Source organism: Equus quagga, chromosome 18 (assembly GCF_021613505.1).
Source record: "Equus quagga isolate Etosha38 chromosome 18, UCLA_HA_Equagga_1.0, whole genome shotgun sequence".
Taxonomy (NCBI): Eukaryota; Metazoa; Chordata; class Mammalia; order Perissodactyla; family Equidae; genus Equus; species Equus quagga.
In genome coordinates this window covers 32,480,177-32,503,421 of record NC_060284.1, presented here as the reverse complement: position 1 = coordinate 32,503,421, position 23,245 = coordinate 32,480,177, and the positions used below count along the sequence as shown (strand labels likewise).

At 35.1% G+C, this 23,245-nt stretch overlaps 1 protein-coding gene across 1 annotated transcript in view; it reads right to left on the bottom strand.

Annotated features, from left to right (window-relative positions):
• Nucleotides 1-647: 647 nt before the first annotated feature.
• Nucleotides 648-23,245, bottom strand: part of SNX7 (sorting nexin 7) — a 96,166-nt gene continuing 73,568 nt past the window's right edge. Inside the window, exon 9 of the mRNA XM_046645802.1 lies at nt 648-1,045. Within this exon, the coding sequence (XP_046501758.1) occupies nt 968-1,045 (78 nt within the window). The 3' untranslated portion in view covers nt 648-967. The remainder of the gene's footprint in view (nt 1,046-23,245) is intronic.

The following is a 23,245-nucleotide window of genomic DNA, read 5'->3' as shown; positions in this document are numbered from 1 at the left end:
CTGTGCCAATCTTCCTCTATTTTGTATGTGGGTCACCGCCACAGGATGGCTGCTTATGAGTGGTGTAGGTCCATGCCTGGCAACTGAACCCAGCTGGCCAAAGCGGAATTTGCCAAACTTAACCACCAGGCCACAGGGCTGGCCCCAAGTGCATCTTCTTTATCACTCTAGATCATAAGCACCTACAATTGTGCCTTTCAAAGAGCAGACATTTGATAAATAAATGGGACAATAAAGTTGATAAACACTGTGCACATTAAAAAATAAAAGCTAGGTGTGAGTTGTGAAGAGTATGTAAAAAATACCAAAAAAGGAATAAATTTACTAGTAGGAATGTGATTGTATAAGAATTTCTAACTAATAGCTCAAATAATTTAAATCTTTGTTGATAACTTTTTTTTAATTGTGGAAAACAACTTTTAACAAACCAACTTTCAGTTATCGTTAATGTCTAATAATATTAAATCATTTTTGCATATTTACTTCAAATTCCTAACATCAAAGTGAATAGTATTTCAGAGAAAATTATGATGAAATCAAGCTGAATGCACAGTATACTTGTTAACATGCTGAATTCATATTAGAATCTGCTTCAGAGGCTTGAGTTACTAGTAGAAAAAGAACACACCACAGCCAGTCATTTCATATTAAATTTTTTATTAAAACTGAGTCTTTACAATATATTTAAAATGACAGGTTCCACACACAAATATTTAAGAAAAAAATTTTCCAGATGTAATTATTGGCATACAAATTTAAGAACATAATTAAAACTAAGCCAAACATTTATATATATATATACCCAAATTCATATCAATGATCTGGAATACCTGAGTTGCAAGTTGTTGGTTTTCCAGATAGTGTGAAATATTTTCATCCACTATATAAAGGACACGGCCCATCCAGAAAGAATAATTTTGGTTAATAGATACTATGTCCCAAACATCACACGGAAGTCTCCATGGGATTAAGGTTTATCTTCAGACGCTTCTTCCAGGGGGAGGTCGGTCTGTGACGTAAGGAAGGATTCCCATGTAGCAAGGCACTGATAATGGAAGCACACCACAAGGAGATCAACAGTACTTCACTTTCAGTGTTAAAAGGATTAATAAATCCTTACATATCTGTTCCTGTAGCAATCTGCCCTACCCCTCTCTCCCATCAGCTTGCCAGAATTCTGGTCATTTGCCACAAATTTTAATTCTTAATGAGGAAAACTATTGCTAAATAAGGGGAAAACATCTAAAAGGTTAAAAGATTAGCATGGATTAGTGTACTGAAATAATCCACTATTACCCTATTGTCAGGAGAGAAACTAGCTCTAAATTATAGAGGAAAAGATGGACCATTTGGATCAGAGGAGGCAGGCCTCAAACTTCTAGGGAAAGGAGTTGGGGAGACAAGCAGGCCTTAATTAGGTCTGAATCCCACTATAGCAAGTGTGAGTTTGTACAAGTTGATTAATCTCTATTACAGTTTCTTCAGCTATAAATTAGGTTAATGATAGTACTTACCCCTGGGGCAACTGTGAAAATTAAATTTACATAATCTGTATAAATCTTTATGCAGAGAGCCTGGCACAAAGTAAGTGCTCAAAAAATTAGCAACTATTGTATTATGATGGTCTGTTGGGACTAGGTGGTGAGACTTGGTCATTAAGGTGCAACAGGAAATGAAAAAGGAGCAGAAGGGATTGAAAGTGGTGGGGACACAAAAACATAAATGCAGCCCACTTTATGATTTTGCCTAGGGCTGATCCTCCTAACAGCCTAGTCTCAGCTATCTGTAGGATGTTCATCCACAGCATAATTTCAACAGTCCACACACATTTAGGATTCTTCTAAAACACACTTACTCTAATGTGTATTCAGCCCAAGCTAAAATTAATCAGGAAAGAAAACATTTTTTTCCAAATGTGGATAGATTACCAAATACACGTATTCTTCGATATAGTTCAATCCAAAGCTGGGCCGATTAACACTGGTTAGCTGCCTAAACTACTTTAATATCACTTCTTTTTCCTCTAATCCTTTTATAGCTTTAATGTCTATTTCTGACAACCAGTACTTAATGACAGACCAGAGGTTTCCCAAATACTATACAAACTCAAATTTTTAAAGCTCCCAAATTATAAATGTGCTGTGTTCCAAAAGGTATGCATATGTATTGTGCGTATATACAATTTTTTTCAAACTGAAAACTTAGACCATGGGAAGATTTTGCTAAATCAGGTTGTTGTTTTTTTTTTTAAGGAAGATTAGCCCTGAGCTAACTGCTGCCAATCCTCCTCTTTTTGCTGAGGAAGACTGGCGCTGAGCTAACATCTGTGTCCATCTTCCTCCACTTTATACGTGGGACGTCTGCCACAGCATGGCTTGCCAAGCGATGCCATGTCCGCACCCAGGATCTGAACCGGCAAACCCCAGGCCGCTGAAGCAGCACGTGAGCACTTAATCGCTGTGCCACCGGGCCGGCCCCTAAATCAGGTTTTTATAAAAGTTATATGCAGTAATTTGATTCTGAGATACTCCCAAGAGCCTAGGAAACTAATAATATGGTCAGAAGATTGTATATTTGCATGAAAAGAGTAGAAAATATTGTTGAAAAACTTAATTGCCAAATTAAAATAATACTGAGTAAATTACTAGGTAAAATAGTATTTATTTTGTGATATACTTATTTTGAAAGTCAGGCTTGGGGTAATACAGGTCTCATAAGAATAAGGAAGTCTATTGAGACTTTAAGGGAAATTTTTGCTTTAAGAAGCTTTAGCAAGGACTAGAAGCCAAGAAGCACAATTTTAGTTACTGTAATAAATCACTTCTGGGATTTGCCTTTATCCTCCAGTTAATTACTAACTTTCTGCTATTCTACTTGCTTAGATGTACTATAATAATACCTATCTCACAGGGATGGAGAAATAACAAAATAAGATTCGGGGTAAGAGAAGAGAGGGCAAGGAAGAGAGACATGGTCAGGTAGCTACTACAGGGACCACCAGGTAAGAGTGGCCTCCTCTGAGATGGTTCAAGAGTAGAAGCCAGGTGCCTTTACATCTAAATGATAATACCCATGGAAAGGCATTAAAAATAAATACCTCACATTTCGTATATTTTTCAACTTTTTGATCTTAATTCATTTGTAATTGTCCAAACAATACATGATTTGGGGAGTGGGGAGTTCATCTATTCACTCAACAAATATTTTTAAGACCTGACTATGCCAGCACTATGATAGGTTCTGGGGCACAGTCCTTGATCTCACAGAACTGATGATTTATCAAGAAACATAAATAAGCAAGTAAAATCAACTACAGAGTCTATGAAGCTACAGGGTATGATGGGAGTAAGTACCAGTGGGATCTAAATCAGACTAGAGTGTGCTAACTGACGTTTCCTGGGCGGAGTAAGCACCATAAATCTCTGCAGGTTTATGGAAGGGCAATAAGAGGAAGAAAGCATAGTATAGCAGTTCAGAAATCAGGCTCGGTACTTCTGTCGCCGGCCAAGATGATGTAACAGGGACTAGACTTACTCTTCTGCTAAAATGAGAAATAGGTAGGTAGGTAGGTAGATAGATATATAAATAACTGCAAAAATATATAAAACTACAGTTGCCAAGACCTTCAACTTCAGGCAACAAAGGACAGTGATCCCTGAGAGACAAGAAACCAATGGGTGAGCTCTATGTTTACCCCAGTGTTATGGGCTGAGTTGTGTTCCCCCCAAATCCATATGCGAAGCCCTAATCTCCAGTACCTATGAATGTGATTATACTTGGAGATACGGCCTCTGAAGAGGTGATTCAGTCAAAATGAAGCCCTAATCTAACCTGCCTACTTTCTTGCTAAGAAGAGGAAATTTGGACATACAAAGAGACATCGGGGATGCACAAGCAGACAGGAAAGATGACGTGAGGACACAAGGAGATGGCAGTTACCTGCAAGGCAAGGAAAGAGGCCTCGGAAGAAACCAACCCTGCTGACACTTGGAACTAAGATCCCTAGCCTCCAGAACTATGAGAAAATAATTTTATGTTGTTTAAGCCACTCAGTCTGTGGCATTTTGTTATGGCAGCCCTGGTGAACTAATATATCAGTTTACTGCCTTAAGAGAATTTTCAGGCCATGGTGGAGGAAGGGTGAAATAGATATAGCCTAGAAGATTCCCTGAGTTGAAGAGATGTAGCTGAGTTCAGGGAAAATAATGCAGTAGAGTTCAGAGACCAGTGTACCAGAGAAGACAGAGGTGTGCAGAGAGAGCACTCCGGAGATCTGTGGAGGGTCCCCCTCAGGACTCAGTGGAGTACTGATCAGTGTATGCATGTGAGACAACTACCTGAGACCTGGGCAAAAGCCACCAGTGAGGATTAGCGTGAACAGTTTCTAGTGTTCTCAGAGAGCCTGGAACAAGATTCCACCACGCTGACTGGAAGATGACATACTTCACAATATAATTGATAGAATACAAAGAAGGGTCTTGTCTCAACAGTGAGAAATAATTAGCCCTACATTAAAAGCTGCTCAAATACCAGCTCATAAATCTTAAAAGACCCTAAAGGATCAAACTGTGCCCAAGTAACTAAATTGAGTGTTATAGGAATACAAAAATATTCAACATATAGCAAAACTCACAATTTCTGGCATCCAATTAAGACTAACAGATGCAAAGAAACAGGAAAATAGAACCCACAACGAGGAGAAAAATCAACCAATCAAAACTGACCAGGAATTAACAAACACATTAGATTTAGCAGAAAATGACATTGAATTTATTATTATAAATGTGGCCCAGATGATCAAAGAGTTAAGTAGAGGCATGGAATATATGAAAAATAGACCCAAACTGAACTTCTAGAGATGAAAATTACAATATGTGAGATAAAAAATATATTAGATAAGTTAATGGCATATAAGACAATGCAGAAGAAAAAATTAGTGAACATGAAGGCATAGCAATAGAAAGTATCTAAAAGAAAATATAAACCTAATAAAGATCCAAGATAAAAAGAAAAAGAGCATCAGTGAGCCATGGCACACAGCTTGTAGTAGCATAATATACATGTAATTAGCATCGCTGAAAACGTAGGGGGCAAAAAAAATTTTGAAAATATAAAGTGTGACATTTTTCCAAATTTGATAAAAAAATTATAAGCCCACAGATCCAAGAAAGTCAATGAACTCTAAACATAAGAAACATTAAGAAAAATGCATCAAGCTACTTTATAACCAAATTGCTCAAAACCAGCGATAAAGATAATCTTTAAAGAAGACAGAGAAAAATATGCTATATACAGAGGAAGAAAGATAAGAATGACAGTATTTCTCATCCAAAATAATGCAAGTGAGAAGACAGGAGAACATTTTTAAAGTAGTGAAAGAAAATACCGTGTCAACCTAGAATCCTATGCCCAGCAAAATTGTCCTTCAAAAAAAAAAGGTGAAATAAAGATATTTTCAGACATACCAAAGCTACAGAATTTATCATCAACAGATAACACTACAAGAAATGATTTTTAAAAAAAGGTCCATCAGGCAGAAAGAAAATGAGGCCAGAAAGAAATCTGGATCCATATACAGGAATGAAGAGCACTGGACATGCCAACTACATGGGTATATATATATTTTCCTTATTAGTTAAATTTATTTAAAATATAATTGATCACCTAATAATAGTAACGAGATCTTGTGGGGCTTATAATACATGTTTAAGTTAAATATGTGACAAAAGAACATAAAAGCCAGGAGAAAGAGAACGGAAGACTATAACTGTAGGTTCTTAAACGATAGGTGATGTGGCACAAAATCACCTGAAGGCAGACTATGATAAGTGTAAGATACATACAATAAACTCAAAAGTAAACACTAAAATAATAAAAAACAAAGAGTTATACCTAATACAGCAACAAAAGATCTAAAATGAAATCATGCAAAATTATTAATCTAAAAGAAGGCATAAAGAGGAAAATGGAAGCAAAGAAGTAATAGAACAAATAGAAAACAAATAGCAAGATAATAGACTAAAACCTAACCATATTAATAATCAATTTAAATGCCAATAGCCTAAATACTTCAGTAAGAGACACAGATTATCCTATTAAATAAATAACAAGACCCACCTATATTCTGTTTATAAGAAATGCACTTTAAATATAAAGACACAAATAAGTTAAAATTAAAAGGATGAAAAAATTATATACCATTTAACACATGTCAAAAGAAAGCCAGAGAAGCTGTATTAATATTAGACAAAGTAGATTTCGGAGCAAAGAGTATTATCAGAGATAAACATCATTTCATAATAATAATGGGGTCAATTCATCTAGAGGACATAATTTAAAATATGCACACAACGAGACAGCTTCAAAATATATGAAACAAAAACTGACAGAAATGCAAGGAGAAAGACAAATCCACTATTATAATCAATTTTGATACACCTCTCAAGAAATTGATGGAACATGTGGACAAAAATCATCAATGATATAGAAAATTTGCACACCACTATCAATCAAGTTGACTTAATTGATATCTAGAGAACCAAGGAGAATACACATTTTTTTTCATGTGCACATACATCATTTACCAAAATAGACCATATTTCAGTCTATACAAGAAGTCTCAATAAATTTAAAAAGAGTCCAGTTAAATAAAGTTTGTTCTCTGAACATAACGGAATTAAATTAGAAATCAGTAATAGAAAGACATCTGAAAAATCACCAAATATTTGAAATCTAAATAGGACACCTATAAATAACCCTCCAAGTCAAAGAAGAAATAAAAGGGGAATTTAGAAAGTATTTTGAACTGAATGAAAATGAAAACACAACATATCAAAATTTGGGGATGCCGCTAGAGTAGTGTGTAGACAGAAATTTATAGCACTACAGGCCTACATTAGAAAAGAAGAAAGGTCTTAAGAAAACAATTTCAGTTTCCACCTTAAAAACTAAGAAAGACCAAATTCAACCAAAGGAAACAGAAGGGAAAGAAAAAAACCCAGAAAAGATCACAGTGGAAACCAAAGAAAGAGAAAAGCAATATAGAAAAATCAATGAGACCAACGTTGGATCTTTGAGAAGATTAATAAAATTGATAAACTTTTAGTCAGATTGATCCTAAAAGAAGAGAGACGATACAAATTATCAACTGTTAGGAATAAGAGGGGTGACATCACTTCAGATTCTACTGAGGGAAAAAAAGAAAATATTGTGAAAAACTTTATACCCGTATATTGACAACTTAAATGAAACGGACCATTTCTCTGAAATATACACACTACCGAAACTCATTCCAGAAGAAACAGATAACCCAAAGGAATTAGAATTTGTTGTTAAGTGTCTTCCCACAAAGAAAACTCTAGGCTCAAATGGCTTCACTAGTGAATTCTATCAAACATTTAAGGAAGAAATTATATTAACTCTATACAAACTCTTCCAGAAAACTGAAGACATAGTAATGCTTTCCGATTTACCAAAACCAAAGGCATCGCAAGGGAAGGAAACTACAGACCAATGTCCCTCATAAATATAGATGCAAAAATTCTAAACAAAATTTTAGCAAATCAAATCCAGCAATCTATAGAAAGAATTATACATCATGACCAAATGGGGTTTATTGTAGGAATGTAAGATTGGATTACCATTCGAATATCAATCAATGTAACTGACTATATTAAACACAGTATCATCTCAACAGATACAGAAAAGGCATTTGTCAAATTACAATGTTCATTCCTGATTTAAAAAAAATTCTCAGCAAATCAAGAATCGAAGAGAACTTCCACAACCCAAGGAAGAACATCTACAAAAGACCTACAGCTAACATCACATGCGCACATGCGTTAAGTATGAGCTGTTATTAGTATGTTATTTTTTTCAATGCCAAGAAAGGAAGAAATTAAAACTCAGCTTTATAGATACTCAAAAATCTCCTTCACCAAATTCTGAGTATTAAAATAAAGGAAACACAGAAATAACAAAATACAAACAACTTTAAAAACTCTATCCACAATGTTTACAAAACAAAGAAAAATATTAACTGGGATTGAAGGGCTGAGAGACAGCAGACCCATACTTCACACTTGGGGAGAGCCCGCGGTCTCCCTTGCGAACCTCATTTCTATTAGTGCTCTCCTGCAAATACACAATACATAATCCACTACCTGGTAACCGTGCAGGGCAGCCCAAAGCAATTTCTGCTTTCAGGAGATACCGTATCTTTTTTGATAACTCTGCCAAATTATCATTTAAATAAACTTCTGAACATCCTTAAGGTAAAATTCAAAATGAAAATCTAGGCAGTCTGTTCTATTTAAATTCCTGTCAAACAAGCGATCCAAACTGCGCTAAAGATGGCAATAATCCTCATGTGAACAAACTTCTATCATTGTCATATTCCACTTAGACTAGTTTAATAAATGTCTAAGGAAGATATTCAGTAGCCTTCCATGCTGGTTAGTGTTGTAAATTGCCATTTTCATTAAAGTAGGTCCTAAAAGGGACAGTGGAACATGGTAAAAGAGACAAATTAGCTACTTAACTCTCTGCTTACCATCCACCATACTAGAGGCAGAAAAATAATTTATGTATTTTGAAATATAGATTCTAGAACATTAGCTTCGAAAAACAACAGAAATAACATGACAACCGTTGTATATCAATATGAATACTTGATCAGGCGTTACAGTGGTTGCTTTGCATATTACCTTATTTAAACCTCACAATGGCTGTTACAAATCTTATTTTACAGATGAGAAAGCTGAAGCTCAAATGGTTAAATATGTTTGTGATACTACAAATCTGATAAGTGGTATAGCCAGTTTTTATTCATCAACAAATGGAGAATAGCCAATCTCTGAATGACCACAACGGTTCATTTAATAAGCCACCGGGCCATCAAGATGAGATACCTTTCCTTTATATAGTGGGAGAAGGACAATTTTCGAACGGAAGGTAGGTAAGAAAATGCTTGACTGCAGGGGCATCAGACTGATCAAATCTGAGGAAGGAGCATGTATGCAAATGAGTGTCTGGAACTTGATTCTCTATATACTTCTTGGAAATTCTTTATGTATTTCCAGGAGCACATACACTGTTTGAAAACGACTGAGTTAATACATGCCAGCCATACAATAAGTGCTCAGTGAAGGCAGACGACTATAGAGAAGGAATGTATCGAATCACTGATGCAAATATGCTGGTCATCATAAAAACTGCATTTTTCAATCTGAATATTAATCAATGGACATCCTGGCTTCTAGTGCTCTCTAAACATGTTAATGTTAAGTTTTGCCATAAAAGCCTGATTCCCGTTCAGGTTGCTGACCAATCCAGTTTCTGGGCCTGCAAAGCTGTGGATCTGACCCTGAATGGCACAGCCCCTGATGCTACCCAGACATCATTTAGAAGAATTTTGGTAGCAGATCTTTTACTAAATAAATCTGTTAACTGCTCCCTCCCACCAATGTTTAATATCGACCTGTTATCTGATATCTTGCACATTTATCCAGGTAATGTACATAAATCTATTTAAAAACAATAAAAGATGATCTCTAACACTCCTTAAATCTCTTTACTCTTTCTTGCTCTCTTTTGAGTATAAAAAACTAAGTAAAACTTCAAGAAATGGATTGTTTATACCACATAGTTCAACAATTTAGTTCAGTTTCGACTGTGTCTAGCATTGTGGTAACTGGAAGGTATAAAGAATCACCAAGACAGCATGAAGAAAATCTCAAAAGTCAGTGTGAGATTGCTTATAATGGGAAATTATATTTTTTAAAACGTACTTCTATTTCCTGTTCGGCTTCCCCTTGTTTTCTGTCAAGCAATTGATTTTTTTCCACTTTTAAATCAGTATAATTAGTGAGGCAAGCTAATATCTATCAAAATTAGAGTAACAATTGAAAATATGCAGGTTGGCTCCTGACCTGAGCTTTCTCAGTACCATCAGCTCACTCTGGCTTTAGTTTCTTGTATTATCATCAGAGAATCAACTGCAGGAATTCTACTTTTAGTTGAATAATATGCCATAATTTTCCATACATGGTATTTTATTTGATAAAATACTTTGATGAAATCAAGTAACTGCATCTTTTCGTTAAGGAGAGTGACCCACAGAGGCCAGTACTACACTTTTTCCAGGGCCTCATGCTTCTCACTGCAGTAAAAGGAAACCAATAAATATGGTGTACATGCTATTAGGCAGGATGCTGGGTGACCAGAAAGCAAGTTATCATAAATCATCCTTAACTGAGAATCCGGTGCACGTTTTCCCCAGGTGGCTCCAGTTTGTAGCCAAAGGCCCCAAACTGTAGCTTCTCTTTAAAGGGCAGGCCTGAGAAACAAAGCTGTATAGTCAGGAAGGTGAGCCGGCGATTGGGGAGACAGACCCAACAGGTCAACAAAAGCGTAAAACCTTCTCAAATAAGCAAAGACAGAATATTTAGAAAATTGAGTTTTAATTCCAAAACAAGCTTCGAAAGTAAATCTCCTGCTACTTCAGCAAAGGTGGTGATGACATTTTGACATTAGAAAAGGTAAATGTCTCTTCAGTTCTCATAAGTGGGCAGTAATCCCACAGGCAGATGTGACCACGTTTTCTAAAGAATAAAGGATGACAAAAATGGTGTTGCCATAGATCTAATATAGCTTCCAATGGAAGTTTCTACATTTAAGAATCAATTTCTCAAGTTGGTGGGATATGAAGAGCTCTGTCCCACAGTGTGACCTCAGGTAAATCTCTTCACTTCTCTGGGCCTGTTTACTCGTTCATAGAACAAGGGGCTTGGACTATGTGTGTCCATTAAGTTACATCTTAGAACTAAAAGTAAAGGTTTCCAGGGGCTAATTGTGGCCAACAGGAAGTTGGTAAAAGAGATCAATTTACAAATATGCCTTGTTCTTCTTGGTTTGACACAGTGTGGAAATGCAGCAAACATAAAATTTTACCTCTCTCTTCAGTATTTGATACTTATAACTACAAAAGTTTTCCAAAGATAAGATTCATAAATAAATGAGAAATATTTTCAGTCACCACTATTGCAACTATTACTACTAGTAGTCTAAATTTATTGAAAACTTATTATGGGCTAGGCACTGAGTTAAGGGCTTTACATATATTTTATCTATCTATTATTCATTAATTAATTGATTTAGCAGCCTTGAAACTTGTTTTCTAAATTGGCAGTTTCAGGCTCAAGTAAAATAAGTAGAGGTTTAAGAGACAAGCTGGTTGAGACTCCTGGAAAGATATTTATGAGTATACAAGCTTCAAAATAATTTATTTTTAGTGACTTACTGGGAAAATTCAATTTTTTTCTTTTTCTTTCTTTCTTTCTTTTTTTTTTTTTTTTGATGAAGAAGATTGGCCCTAAGCAAACACCTGTTGCCAATCTTCCTCTTTCTGCTTGAGGAAGACTCACCTTGAGCTAACATCTGTGCCAATCTTCCTCTATTTTGTAGGTGACATGCCACCATAGCATGGCTTGATGATTGGTGTGTAGGTCCACACCAGGGATCTAAACCCGAGAATCCCGGGCCACTGAAACAGAGCACACAAACTTAACCACTAAGTCACCGTGCCGGCTCTGAATATTCAATTTTGATTCTACGACTTTTCTTTCATCTTTTTTTATTCCATTACATACATACACAGGTACATACATACATATTTTAATGCCCAAACAAATCTATGATGTAGGTACTATTATTTTCAGAATTTTACAGATGAGGATACTGAAATAAAGGAAAGTCTTCGAGTTCTCTCAGTTCGAAGTCATAAGTTATGCCTGTCCAAGGCCTATGTTCTTAGCCACTCTGTGATAATTCGATGCAGCATGAAGTCTGACATTTCCACAGGTAACGCTACCACTCTGTTCGTAGAAACAGCTAATAGAAAATTTACTTTCATCCAAATTATCGCATAAGTCAAAATAATAAAATATTATCTATATATCTCTATTATAACAAAGTAAAATAACCAGAAATTTGCCTAAAACAATGATACCTACTATTATAAAATGTGATAAAGCCAACCTTTACCATGTATTTCTTTCAAAACCAGAAATTCCCGTATTAAGCCAAAAGTTATTGTGCTTCTAGTTTTTCCCACTAATCTAAAAGTACCTTTTAGATGGCACCATGATAACTGCATCTCTCAAAGTAAAAATGGGAAGATGACTGAATGTCCTCTAAGTATTTCACTACTGTCTCAAATGATCTGGGGCACAGACGACATCACCAACATTTGAGGAAACACTGAAGCTCAAAATTGAAAACATCTTTACACTAGGCCAATATCATTGCAAAATAAATTATATTATAAAAATTGTAGGCCATGTCTAACATAAGGGCATGGGGTGTGTAACATTCTACTAATTGCTTTTTATCACGTAAACCTAAGATTCAAAACAGTAATGAAAAATTTCAGGTGCTGCATATTTAAAAGTTCTGAAATATAATCAATCCAGGAAGAAATTAAAGATGCTGCTGCTGTTGCTAGGAGAAAGGAACTTTTATTATTTTGCAATAGCTCAAAATTATTCATTAAAATTCATTTTTGGAAAAGTCTAAATTCAGCTTCTAAGAATCAGTTGCCAATTTACAATTTTAGAAATGTCAATAACTTTAAAATAACAAAATTTGCATATTTTTTCTAAAAATTACTTTTACATATCTCTCAAGAATATAAGTAATAAGCTTGCATTTGTAAATGTTCCAAATACTTAAATGATTGCAGCACAAAGATTTAACACAAAAGGACTCATTAGCTACAAACGCCATCTTGTGGTCCTTTTTTTTATTATTTTGTAGTATTAGTCTGTAGACCTCTAACTCAAGATCTGCTAAAGACAGAAAGAGCCCTAGAAATAATGTATTCCATTTCTCTCATTTTTACACACGGGAAATTGGGGCTCCAAAAGCTCTAATACATTGGAAATCTTCATAAGGAAGAATAAATACAAGAGCCAAAATTTGAATTCATATCTTTTCAACTCACACTTTTTCTATACCATTTACACGCTGTCTTTGACCAATGACAAGCCAAGTACATGAAGTCTGTCCTTAGTACAAGACATGTCAAACACCAAGCTTACCTGTGTTTGTTTAAACATACAGTGAAAGCACAGCAAACTTAAAGGAGCACAGTTACCTAGGGATTACTGGAAAATTATCAAGGCACAGCTATGATATTTAAGTGCATTATTTCAAAACATTTCACATAAATTATCTAATTTTATTCTTCTAAAGAGTTGTGAGGGGTGTGTGTGGATGAGGGTGGAGGAAGGGAAGGAGTATCAATACCCCTATTTGATTGATTGGAAACCTGGGTTTAGAGAGGCTATGAGTAAGATCTAGTGGCAGGCATCCTGACAGCCAACTTTAACTTTTTTGTTATTAGTAAACCTGTGTTCTTTCTCCAAAATTTTATATCATACAGTGTGTGCATGTTCATGTGTGTGTTTTAAATAATTTCTTCCTTTTCTTTACAGGAACAGCCATAGTTTATAGTTTGTCATCTATAAAGCACAATAAGATGAAAGTCCTTGATTCAGAAACTAGATATTTTTAGAAATTATTTCATTACACTATGTAATCTCCTATTCAAATCCCTGATTATCTTGAGAAAAACTTATCTTGTCTAAAGGGTGGGAAGAGGCACAGAATGTCTGTGCTATGGCATAACTGTCCATTTCACAGCTAAGCTCAATTTCATTTGTACAGATTAATTGAGAAATAATTATATCACAGAATATAGGAGATTGGTGAAAATTTTAACAGAAGTCTTTAAGAAAGTGAAAATCTGCAAAACAACAAAAATCTTTAAGACATATGAAACATAATAAAAGATGTCCATAGTTATGTGGAAATATGAGCTGTAGCTATGGCTTTTGACTATGCAATTCAGAGCAGAAATCTTCACTTAATAAAACAACAGAATAGTTCATTTCATAATACTTTAGAACTCTAAAAATGACAAACACTTAACTTTAAGGTTTCCTTAGAAGTAAATAAAAATCATATTGTGCTGCATTTAAAATGAATTCTATAATTGACTGTGTTTACATACTTTATATAATACTTGAATATTAAGTAGATTATAGACCTTTTTTTCTTTTGGTGAGGAAGATTAGCCTTGAACTAACATCCACCACCAAACCTCCTCTTTTTCCTGGGGAAGATTGGCCCTGAGCTAACATGTGTGCCCATCTTCCTCTATTTTATATGTGGTACACCTGCCACAGCATGGCTTGATAAGTGGTACGTAGGTCTGAGCCTGGGATCCGAACCTGCAAACCCTGGGCTGTGGAAGTGGAGCATGCGAACTTAACCACTATGCCACCAGGCTGGCCCCAAATAGATTATAAACTTTTTTTTTTTTTTGAGGAAGATTAGCCCTGAGCTAACATCTTCCACCCATCCTCCACTTTTTGTTGAGGAAGACTGGCCCTGAGCTAACACCCCTGCTCATGTTCCTCTATTTTTTTTTATATGTGGGACACCTGCCACAGCATGTTTGACAAGTGGTGCATAGGTCCACACCAAGGACCCGAACTGGTGAACCCTGGGCTGGCAAAGTGGAAGGTGCAAACTTAACTGCTGAGCCACCGGGCTGGCCCTAGATTACAAACTTTTAAATGAGAAAAGGCACTACCTATGTTAAGTGTAAGAGATGAACAGACTCTTAGAAAACAGAAGGAATTTTATAGCAGTGCTTCTCAAACTATCTGTGGTGAAGAACACATCTTTTTCTTTCAATCTGCTAAGGAGCATTAGGTGATGCTACTAAGCATGGCTAGTCTGCAATTCATGCCACATGAGATCACCACAAAAGCTGGACAATACCCAAATTGGCCAATACCTTGTTCAACAAAATGAGTCTACTAATCACAGACTTGGATGTGACGGTGATGTCTAATTGCTATGGAAGATTTTAATTGATTGCTTTCAAGTTCTGAATTTGTCTTCTTCTGAATCTGTAATAAACAGCTTTTGGACTGGGCATCAGTCCACACTTTCAGTCGCATTACTTTAGACATCAAGATAACTGCTCAAGGTTTCCCAAACTGTGTTCCATGATATGCTAATCCTGCAAGAATTTCTGATCTACTCAAGGAAATTATGTCTTCAGAATCACAAACCCTATAAGCCCGTAAAAGATGCTGAGAACTTCTTTAAATAAACCTGTTTATCTTTATTTAATCCAAACTTATTCAACTACAGAATCTTTTCTTTCAAGGTTAACATTTATTAAAATTACAAAAAACTAATTTTCTATAAAATGCATTGAGATACTCTAGTATAGACAGAACTGCTGATTTACACTATTCAACAATTGCTTAAAAACTCCCAGTGGCAGGGAACTTATTTCTTGGCAATGCAATTCAATACAATTTAATTCATAGTAAATTTTAATTCATAGGAAATAATTCTTTTTTGTGAGTTCATATTACACAATGTCCAAGAATTGATTCTAGAAATGTTCTCTGAAGTAACAATAAAATATGTACTCTTTCCATGACTGCTTTCCAAATACCTTTCTTCTTTTCCAATTCCTTCGATGAAGATGCATTTCTAAGACCAACATCATCATATAACCTTATGCTGACTAGATCTTACATCTACATCTTAGTTTGTCAACGTTACTCTCAAAATGTATCATCAGGACTGAATTCAGTATTTGGGATAGCTGGTCAAAAATGGAAATAATTACTTTGCTCTCTCTCCTCTTTTTTTTAGTTAGAAGTGTCTTCTAACATAACAAGACCTTAATATGACTCTCATAAAACTAAAATTTTGAAAAAGCAAATTTCAATGTGGTCACTGAGATAAAGATCTCATAAATTAAATGAGCTGACCTCTACGAAGTGTACCATCATTCTACCTACTGAAGATAATCTTACTGCAAAATAATTTTGGCTTGAGTGTAAAGATGTCTTCAGAAAAACACTAGATAGAGGTAGATTTACTGCTTGGAATATGAAAGCAGGACCTTGTCATCAACGTAGAGGGTCATATTTACTTTCTTATTTGCTGTGATAGAGGAGTATTCATCTGTATCACTGAAAAGCTGCATCAAATTATTGAGGTATAAGTGCAAAAGGTAGTTGACTACAACAAAGAGGTCTTTTAAGCCAAGTGGAATTGAAATTTACTGTGTCAAGAGTTCATGGTTACCTAAACTTCTTCAGACGGTTTTACAATAAGGCTCTAATGAGCATGAGAAGCCTTACATTTCTATCAGCTCCCTAAGTGTTTTCTAGAGAATATTTCAGACATTTATTCCATAAATGGCCTCTGTGAGCAAATAAATCTGACATTAAACAAAGGTGAACAGGTTTTGTTCCTAAAGAGTTTCTTAGAAACTTAAATGCGCTAAAGTATATTGCTCATCTTCCCCAATAAAGTGGAACAGTACAACCTAGATGGAAGGCACTCGGCCATCAAGTTGTCACACCTAATAACAACCAAAGTAAAATCAATGGCAGTAAATGATTGTGTGATCAACTATGTCCCCAAATCTACAAGCAATAGAGACACAAAGAACAATGCCCAGGAACTTCCTCTGAGCTTTGTGATAGCCAATTAAAAAACATTATTTATAAAATGTTTTTAATGTAGATTTCCCTCAGCTCAGCTTGTAATTCTTGCCTCTTCGCTTATCCAAGATTCCCGGTACAATCTATCAAACAGAGAAGGCAGCCTCCTGGCCTCTGTGGTAGCTAATCTCCAAAGATGCACCCCACCTCCCAAATCAACCAATAATAGAGGACCATAATAGCCTCCCAGGAGCAGTGCAAGCATTATTGATGATTTTGTTTCCATAATCAATGGTGAAGCTTCTCATTAGACAGTAAGAATACAAAGTTTTAAAGTCTTAGGATGACACAAGATTATTCCATCTCTGTTTCCCTTGCTCTCATAATTATTACTGTGTACCTTTAGATTCTATTTGAAATAAGAACTGATCACTCACCAGAAAATCATTTCCACGGCATAGATGGTAAAAAGACGGACAGATTAATCATTAAAAAATCAGTAGTGTTTTTCTCTTTACTAAAAATACAAAGGGGAAAGCTCCTAGGTATTCAATGGATTACCATTTAATGGCATGAAGATGAAAACTCGATGTTTTCCTTTTGAAGAACGTGACCATCCTAAATGAACTCGATGGTGCATAGAAAAGTGGTGTGATATAGCCTGAATTTGCTAATCCAGACAATCAGGCTTCCAGTTAGTGCCTCTCAGTGAGTAAGAAAGCAGATAATGTGAGTACAAGAATGCAATGGATTGGAAAATTTCACTAGTATAAAAATGGTTAGGTTGAGTAAATATCTAAGCATCTCAGCCTCTCAAGCTGGTGTGTTTGCTTTCCAGGAAATCTAGCCTACACATAATGGGAATCTATTCAACCCTAGGGTGTAGAATGTAGTTCTGAAACATTCTTCAAAGAGTTCCAAAGATACAGATTGCTTTTTTCTGAAAGGCTCTTTTAAAAACACCAGGAAATTTGTCTTCCTGAGTCCTAGGGGTTAGGTCAGTTATCAGCTTTAGTAAACGTTATGAGGCACGATTGTAAAAAGAAAACTACCCTGATATGGCTTCAAAACTCCCTGTGCTAGACAACTCTGAATTATTCCAGCTCTAACCAACTTCTTTGTTCTTATGATTAGGAAAGGGAGTTGAGACACATTAACTGTAAAGAAAGTATCTGTTTACTCAGTTTCATTCTAAGAGATTGTCAATATAAAAAATAATTTAAATGGTTCAATACAGACCATTTACCACGCCTTTGTCCCAACATTTCAAAGGAAAGCTCAAAAACTACCTGTCATTCCTTGGGATCAAAATTATACTAAATAACTCTATATGGGTAAATGCTCTACCATGTCTATCCTTCTCTCTACAAGAACGGCTGTTCACAAAGAGTTGAGCAGTATTAGGCAATGGTGTTTCGTGTGTATCAGAAATTGCAGAGGTTAACTATTCTGCAAACAGATGTCATTGTTCCGGTATTCCCCAAAACCTTCTCTGGAGCTGATTTGAGTATTCACCTACAAAAGAAAAGTGGCGTGCGTTTCTCCTGAGCGAGCAGAAGTCTGTCGATCTTCCCTACATAAGGCAGTTTAGAATTAAAGGCTTCAACTAGTGCTTTGTAACCGTTGCTGTGGGGCTGCTAAAGTAAGGGCTTCCGTACTGCTCATTGGAAAAAGTACACCCCCAGCTTTCTCTTTTTGTGGCAGTGGACAGCTGTTGTTTTAGTCTTCCTTCAAATACACTGGATTTTAGTTGCCTTCTATTTATATTTGCTTAAATCTTTCAACTTATATTTTCATTCACCTTGATGGAGAAAACGAGGAGAAGTGAAATAGAAATGAAGTAGTTCTGCTTTCTCAGTTTCCATAACATGGTTTCCATTAGCAATTCATTTTACTAAGTTTATTAGAGCTTAGTACTTACTAATTTTCTGCTTCCAAAAGAGGCTGCTCACACATACTTCCATTTGACTTTAGTACTCACTTTTGTGCCCCAAAACCTCACTTCCTCCTGAAATGTGCCCTCCCTGACACTGTCCATTTCTTCTGGATTCATCTTTGACTGTATCCCTCTCTCTACGCCTCTGCCTTTCATGGTCTATGGTCCAAAGGTGTCATCATATCTGATTCTTTAGTGCTCCACTGTTTTTCTTTTCAGAATTGTCATTCCTCTTATGTCATATTCTCTTCTTGGGTCTGTAACTTTGAAATTATAACTGAGTTTTCTGTAATTTTTTTAAACCACTTTACTAAATTCTAGGGAATACGACTAAGAATGGCCAGGGTTTCCTTCCTTTGCTTTGACCTCTCAGATTTTGAAAACGGTACTTTCTGCCCAGGTTTCTGCCATGTTACCTAACAATTCTTCCCTGTTGGATAGAATTAAGCCTAGGGGAGCTACCCCCTCTCATTGCTCTTGTGAATTCATGTAGATGAGCGGAAAGTCCATGACCTATGGGATTCTCAGTTTTTAAAAAAAGAATGAAATTTCAAACAGAAATCTAAAAGCCACCCATAAGAATCTTGCTTAACTGGCAGTTCTATAATCATTATCCATATGAATAAACCTCTTAAAATGACAATGTGTGGGAACTCTCTTTATGTGGACCAGAGTGTTTTAAATATTCACAAAATTTACAAAACGTCCCAAAGTATGTAGTGCAACGCTGAATTTAAAACAAACTGTTTCATTAGAATTTATTTTTCCATTCCCCAACACGACAAAGAATAAATTCCTAAATAAATACAACTACACTGGAAGAACTTTCTGGACATCCAATGCTCATCCACTACTGATTATGTGGAAGAACTGCTGTGATACCTAATTTTTTAAAATTTCTGTAATTTTTAAATGGTCTATAAATAGCTGGAATCAGATTTTAGGAAAGCATTAGCTGTATTATTCATTTGGCTAGATACTGTACCCTTATAATGATTTTGTTTCTTTCCTTATTTATTTTCCAGATAATATCCTACACTATAATTGTTTTTCTGCCTCCTAGATTTCCATGTAGATACACGTATTTGTATTATTCGGTAATGACAGAATCCTTCTATTACGTCTGTTCATTACAATTCAAGTAAATAAAACTAAATGATCCTCCATTAAAAAAATTAATACACTATAAAGTCGTATTAATCAAGTGAAAAATATATATACATATTATTCTCCCCTAATAAACTGTAACCTCCTAATGGCAAGATTTAAATTTGAATGTGGATGCTCCAAAGTGCTTGGCACATGGTTTTGATGCTAATAAAATCTTAAATGAATGATTTTACATAAGGTAAATGACATTCTTAAATAAGATTGGAAGTATTTGAAATGAAGTGACTTCTGACATGGTAATTTCTTGAAATTCTTATTAAGAAAGTTTTTAAAATCTAATGTTCATAATTATTTTCAATAGTATTATTGATGAGAGCAAAAAAAGAGAAATAACATAAATGCTCAATTATTAGTAGTTATCTATGCTAATAAAAGTATATTAACATGATGTATTATATGAAGATTATGTCATTATATGGAAAAGTATAAACAAGAGAGAAATATAGAACTCAAAATAATATATATCCACTGTAATCATCATGACACACAAAAAATATGGTTTTATGTTGACACATTCAGAAAGGGTCATGCAGAAATTTAAAAATATTTTAATCTTAGCATAGCAAATTATTTCTCTATAACTATTTAAATGTACCTCTTGCTAGGAGAAAAGGTTATGGGTATTCTTTATTTCTTCTTTATACGTTAGTGTACTTAATTTGTTGTTTTTGTTTTCAGTGAGCATGTAGTAATCTTATAACCAGAAAAATGAGGCTATGAAAAAAGGACTTCTATCCATTCAGTAATAATTCTAAAATAAACTGTGCAAATGAATAAATTATGTTACTTTAAGTATTACATTCACATAACATTACATAAACTGCTTTATTTGGCAAAAATTAACACTGCGTGATATTTGCATGATTATAATATTAAAATTAACCTTTCAAAGAGTATATTCTTTCAATCTGTAATACCTGCCAAGGATCACGACCTTTCAAATTTCTTCATTACCATCATCATCATCATCAGTATCAACAAGAAAGAAAACAGATACTCTTTTCCACCTACCAGGTAACAATTAGAAAACGTACATGCACTTTATCCAACACGTTCTATCTTACGGTTTTAGCATCTATTTTAGCAGGAGATAATTTTGTTCAGTTATTTGGGCACCTATATACTTTTAAATTATTTACCTATGTTCAATCGGACTTTTGGTTTTATCATTTTGTTATTCATGTTTTTTAAAAGAAGACTCAAATTGATTCTTAATTACTGGTCATATAGGATAAAATGGGAAAAACATCATTTTACCCATTCAAAGTTTATCTGGAGATATCTGTTTTATATTTGGTGTCGAATGTCTCCAAGTAAATTCACACATCTATGAACATTTCAATATGAGAATAATTGACCTCTGATACAGACCTATATCTCAAATTTATGAACTGATTTTTCTCTGCCACTTTGATATTTAAATTTTAGTTATAAACAAGCTATGACCATTTCACTTCATAAAAGTAAGTCTAAAGGCAAATGTTTATACCCCATTTCATCTATCACACTAGGCACAAACCTCTTTGGAGATTTATCTTTGCAAATGTTGACGAAAAGAAAAAAAACTGCTTTCCATAAGAGTGTGATTAAATTAAAAAGGAAATGTAAAGATTCTGGAACATATCACTTCCCTGTATATCTGAGATATTCTGAAGTTAACAGATAACAGCAGACTGTTGCTGTTTCAGGCCACACAGTCTGTGTGCTAATTAGGAAGTCTTGATTATTTAAGGGCTCCAACTTCCTGATTATGCTGCTGACATGCCAAAGTTAAAAGTTATTCACTCAGGAAAAAACTAACAAATAACTAGAGCTGTAGGGGTCTTTTGAAGTTATAATAAAGAAAACGAATGATTCCTCCAAAAATTATACATCCAAGATGTAATATACCTGATACATTTTTAGTAACATTTAGAAATATAATTCACTTGGAGGAAAGAGTTAAAAACATACTGATATAAACTGCTGTGAAGAACAAAATTTGCAATATGGCAATATGGCACAGCGATGCTAATTTAACTGTTTCTAAGAAAACAGTTTGCGTAAACTGAATTCAATCTATGAGAATGACAAAAATATGTATTCATGTGATAGGTATAGTCAAAACCCAAAAATTTCAGTTGGAGTTCCATGGAATTGCCATGAACATTTTCTCTTAAAAAAATAAAACATCCAAACTTTGAAAAGTTTTGCAGACCTTTTCATTTAAAGGAAAATACAGCAGGTGCATTTGTCATGTGATTTTTACACCCTAATATAGTCATGTTTTACAATCATAATCACTTATAATATATTGTATAGTCTAATTTTCAAGACATTTTCTTATAAATTATTTCAGTTGATTGTCATAACAATCCTATAATGTCAGTGTGGAGAAGTTCTATGGTAAAGGAGAGGGAAAGGTATTTCTGTCGATTTAAACAGTTACGTGGCAATAAAGTCTATGGTGGCAAATGTACTTTACTCAATAGAAATATTTTAAATTATTTGAAAATCTGAGATTTATGTGAAATTCCTTTTAGATACTTGGATTTACCTGTTTGTTAAAGTAGAATAAAAAATTAAGGAGAGGTAGAAATGATTTTTCCAATCCCACCTACTAAAAATAAAACACTTGAATCTGTTCACCAGTCTCCAGCCCACTGCCAGGAAACGTTTCTATTAGTTCATATCTCTATCTTTGCTGCCACCATGGTCACCTAACCAGTCTCATCACATCCAGCTTTGCTCCACGCTGACCCAGAGACAGCCACAGTGATCTTTCTAAAAGGCAAGTCCAAAAGATATGGTCACTTCTCTGCTGAAAACTCTTCAATGACATTTCCCATTTCCCTTAGAGGAAAAGATAAAGGACCAAACTTACAAGGCCCTCTTCAGCTACTGGGGTTCAGGGCATGCTACCCCAAAATATGGCACCTTGGCATATTGAATATTTTAAGCTGAAAGAGCTTGGGAAAACGGCAGAAGCAGGAATGTCACTTTGACCTTCCTCCAACGCTTATCACTAGAAGCAGGTCATCCAACCCTCCTGTGAGAGGTGCCCTCCCTCTACGGGAGGAAAGAAGCATCCTTATCTCTGAAGACAAAGGTACACGGAGAAGACTCCCAACAACTGTTTGCTAAGTTTCTTCCAGTTTATTACAGTTACCTCATACTCCTTAACCTGTCGTATTTCTAGACCATTTCCCACTCTTCATCTAATTTAGCATAAAACTACTCAGGTCTGTTCTTCTGGTCTTCATTTCCTCATGAAGGCTCCCACGTCACAAAGACCTTACTTTAAATCAACTTGTACGCTTTTCTCCTGTTAATATACTTTGGCAGTTTAATTTTCAGACCCAGCCAGAGACCCTAAGAGGGTGGAAGAAAATTTTTTCCTCCCCCACAAGTCTCACTTTTCAAATCAACACCACCTCCACTCCTCCATCCTCCAAAAAAGAACCTCAGTTAAACATGTGCTCTCTCTCTTCTAGGCTTTTGGGCATGTGCCTGGAACTCTCTTTCTCACATCCTTTTTTTTTTCCTGCTTTATCTCCTCAAATCCCCCTGGTACATAGTTGTATATCTTAGTTGCAGGTCCTTCTAGTTGTGGCATGTG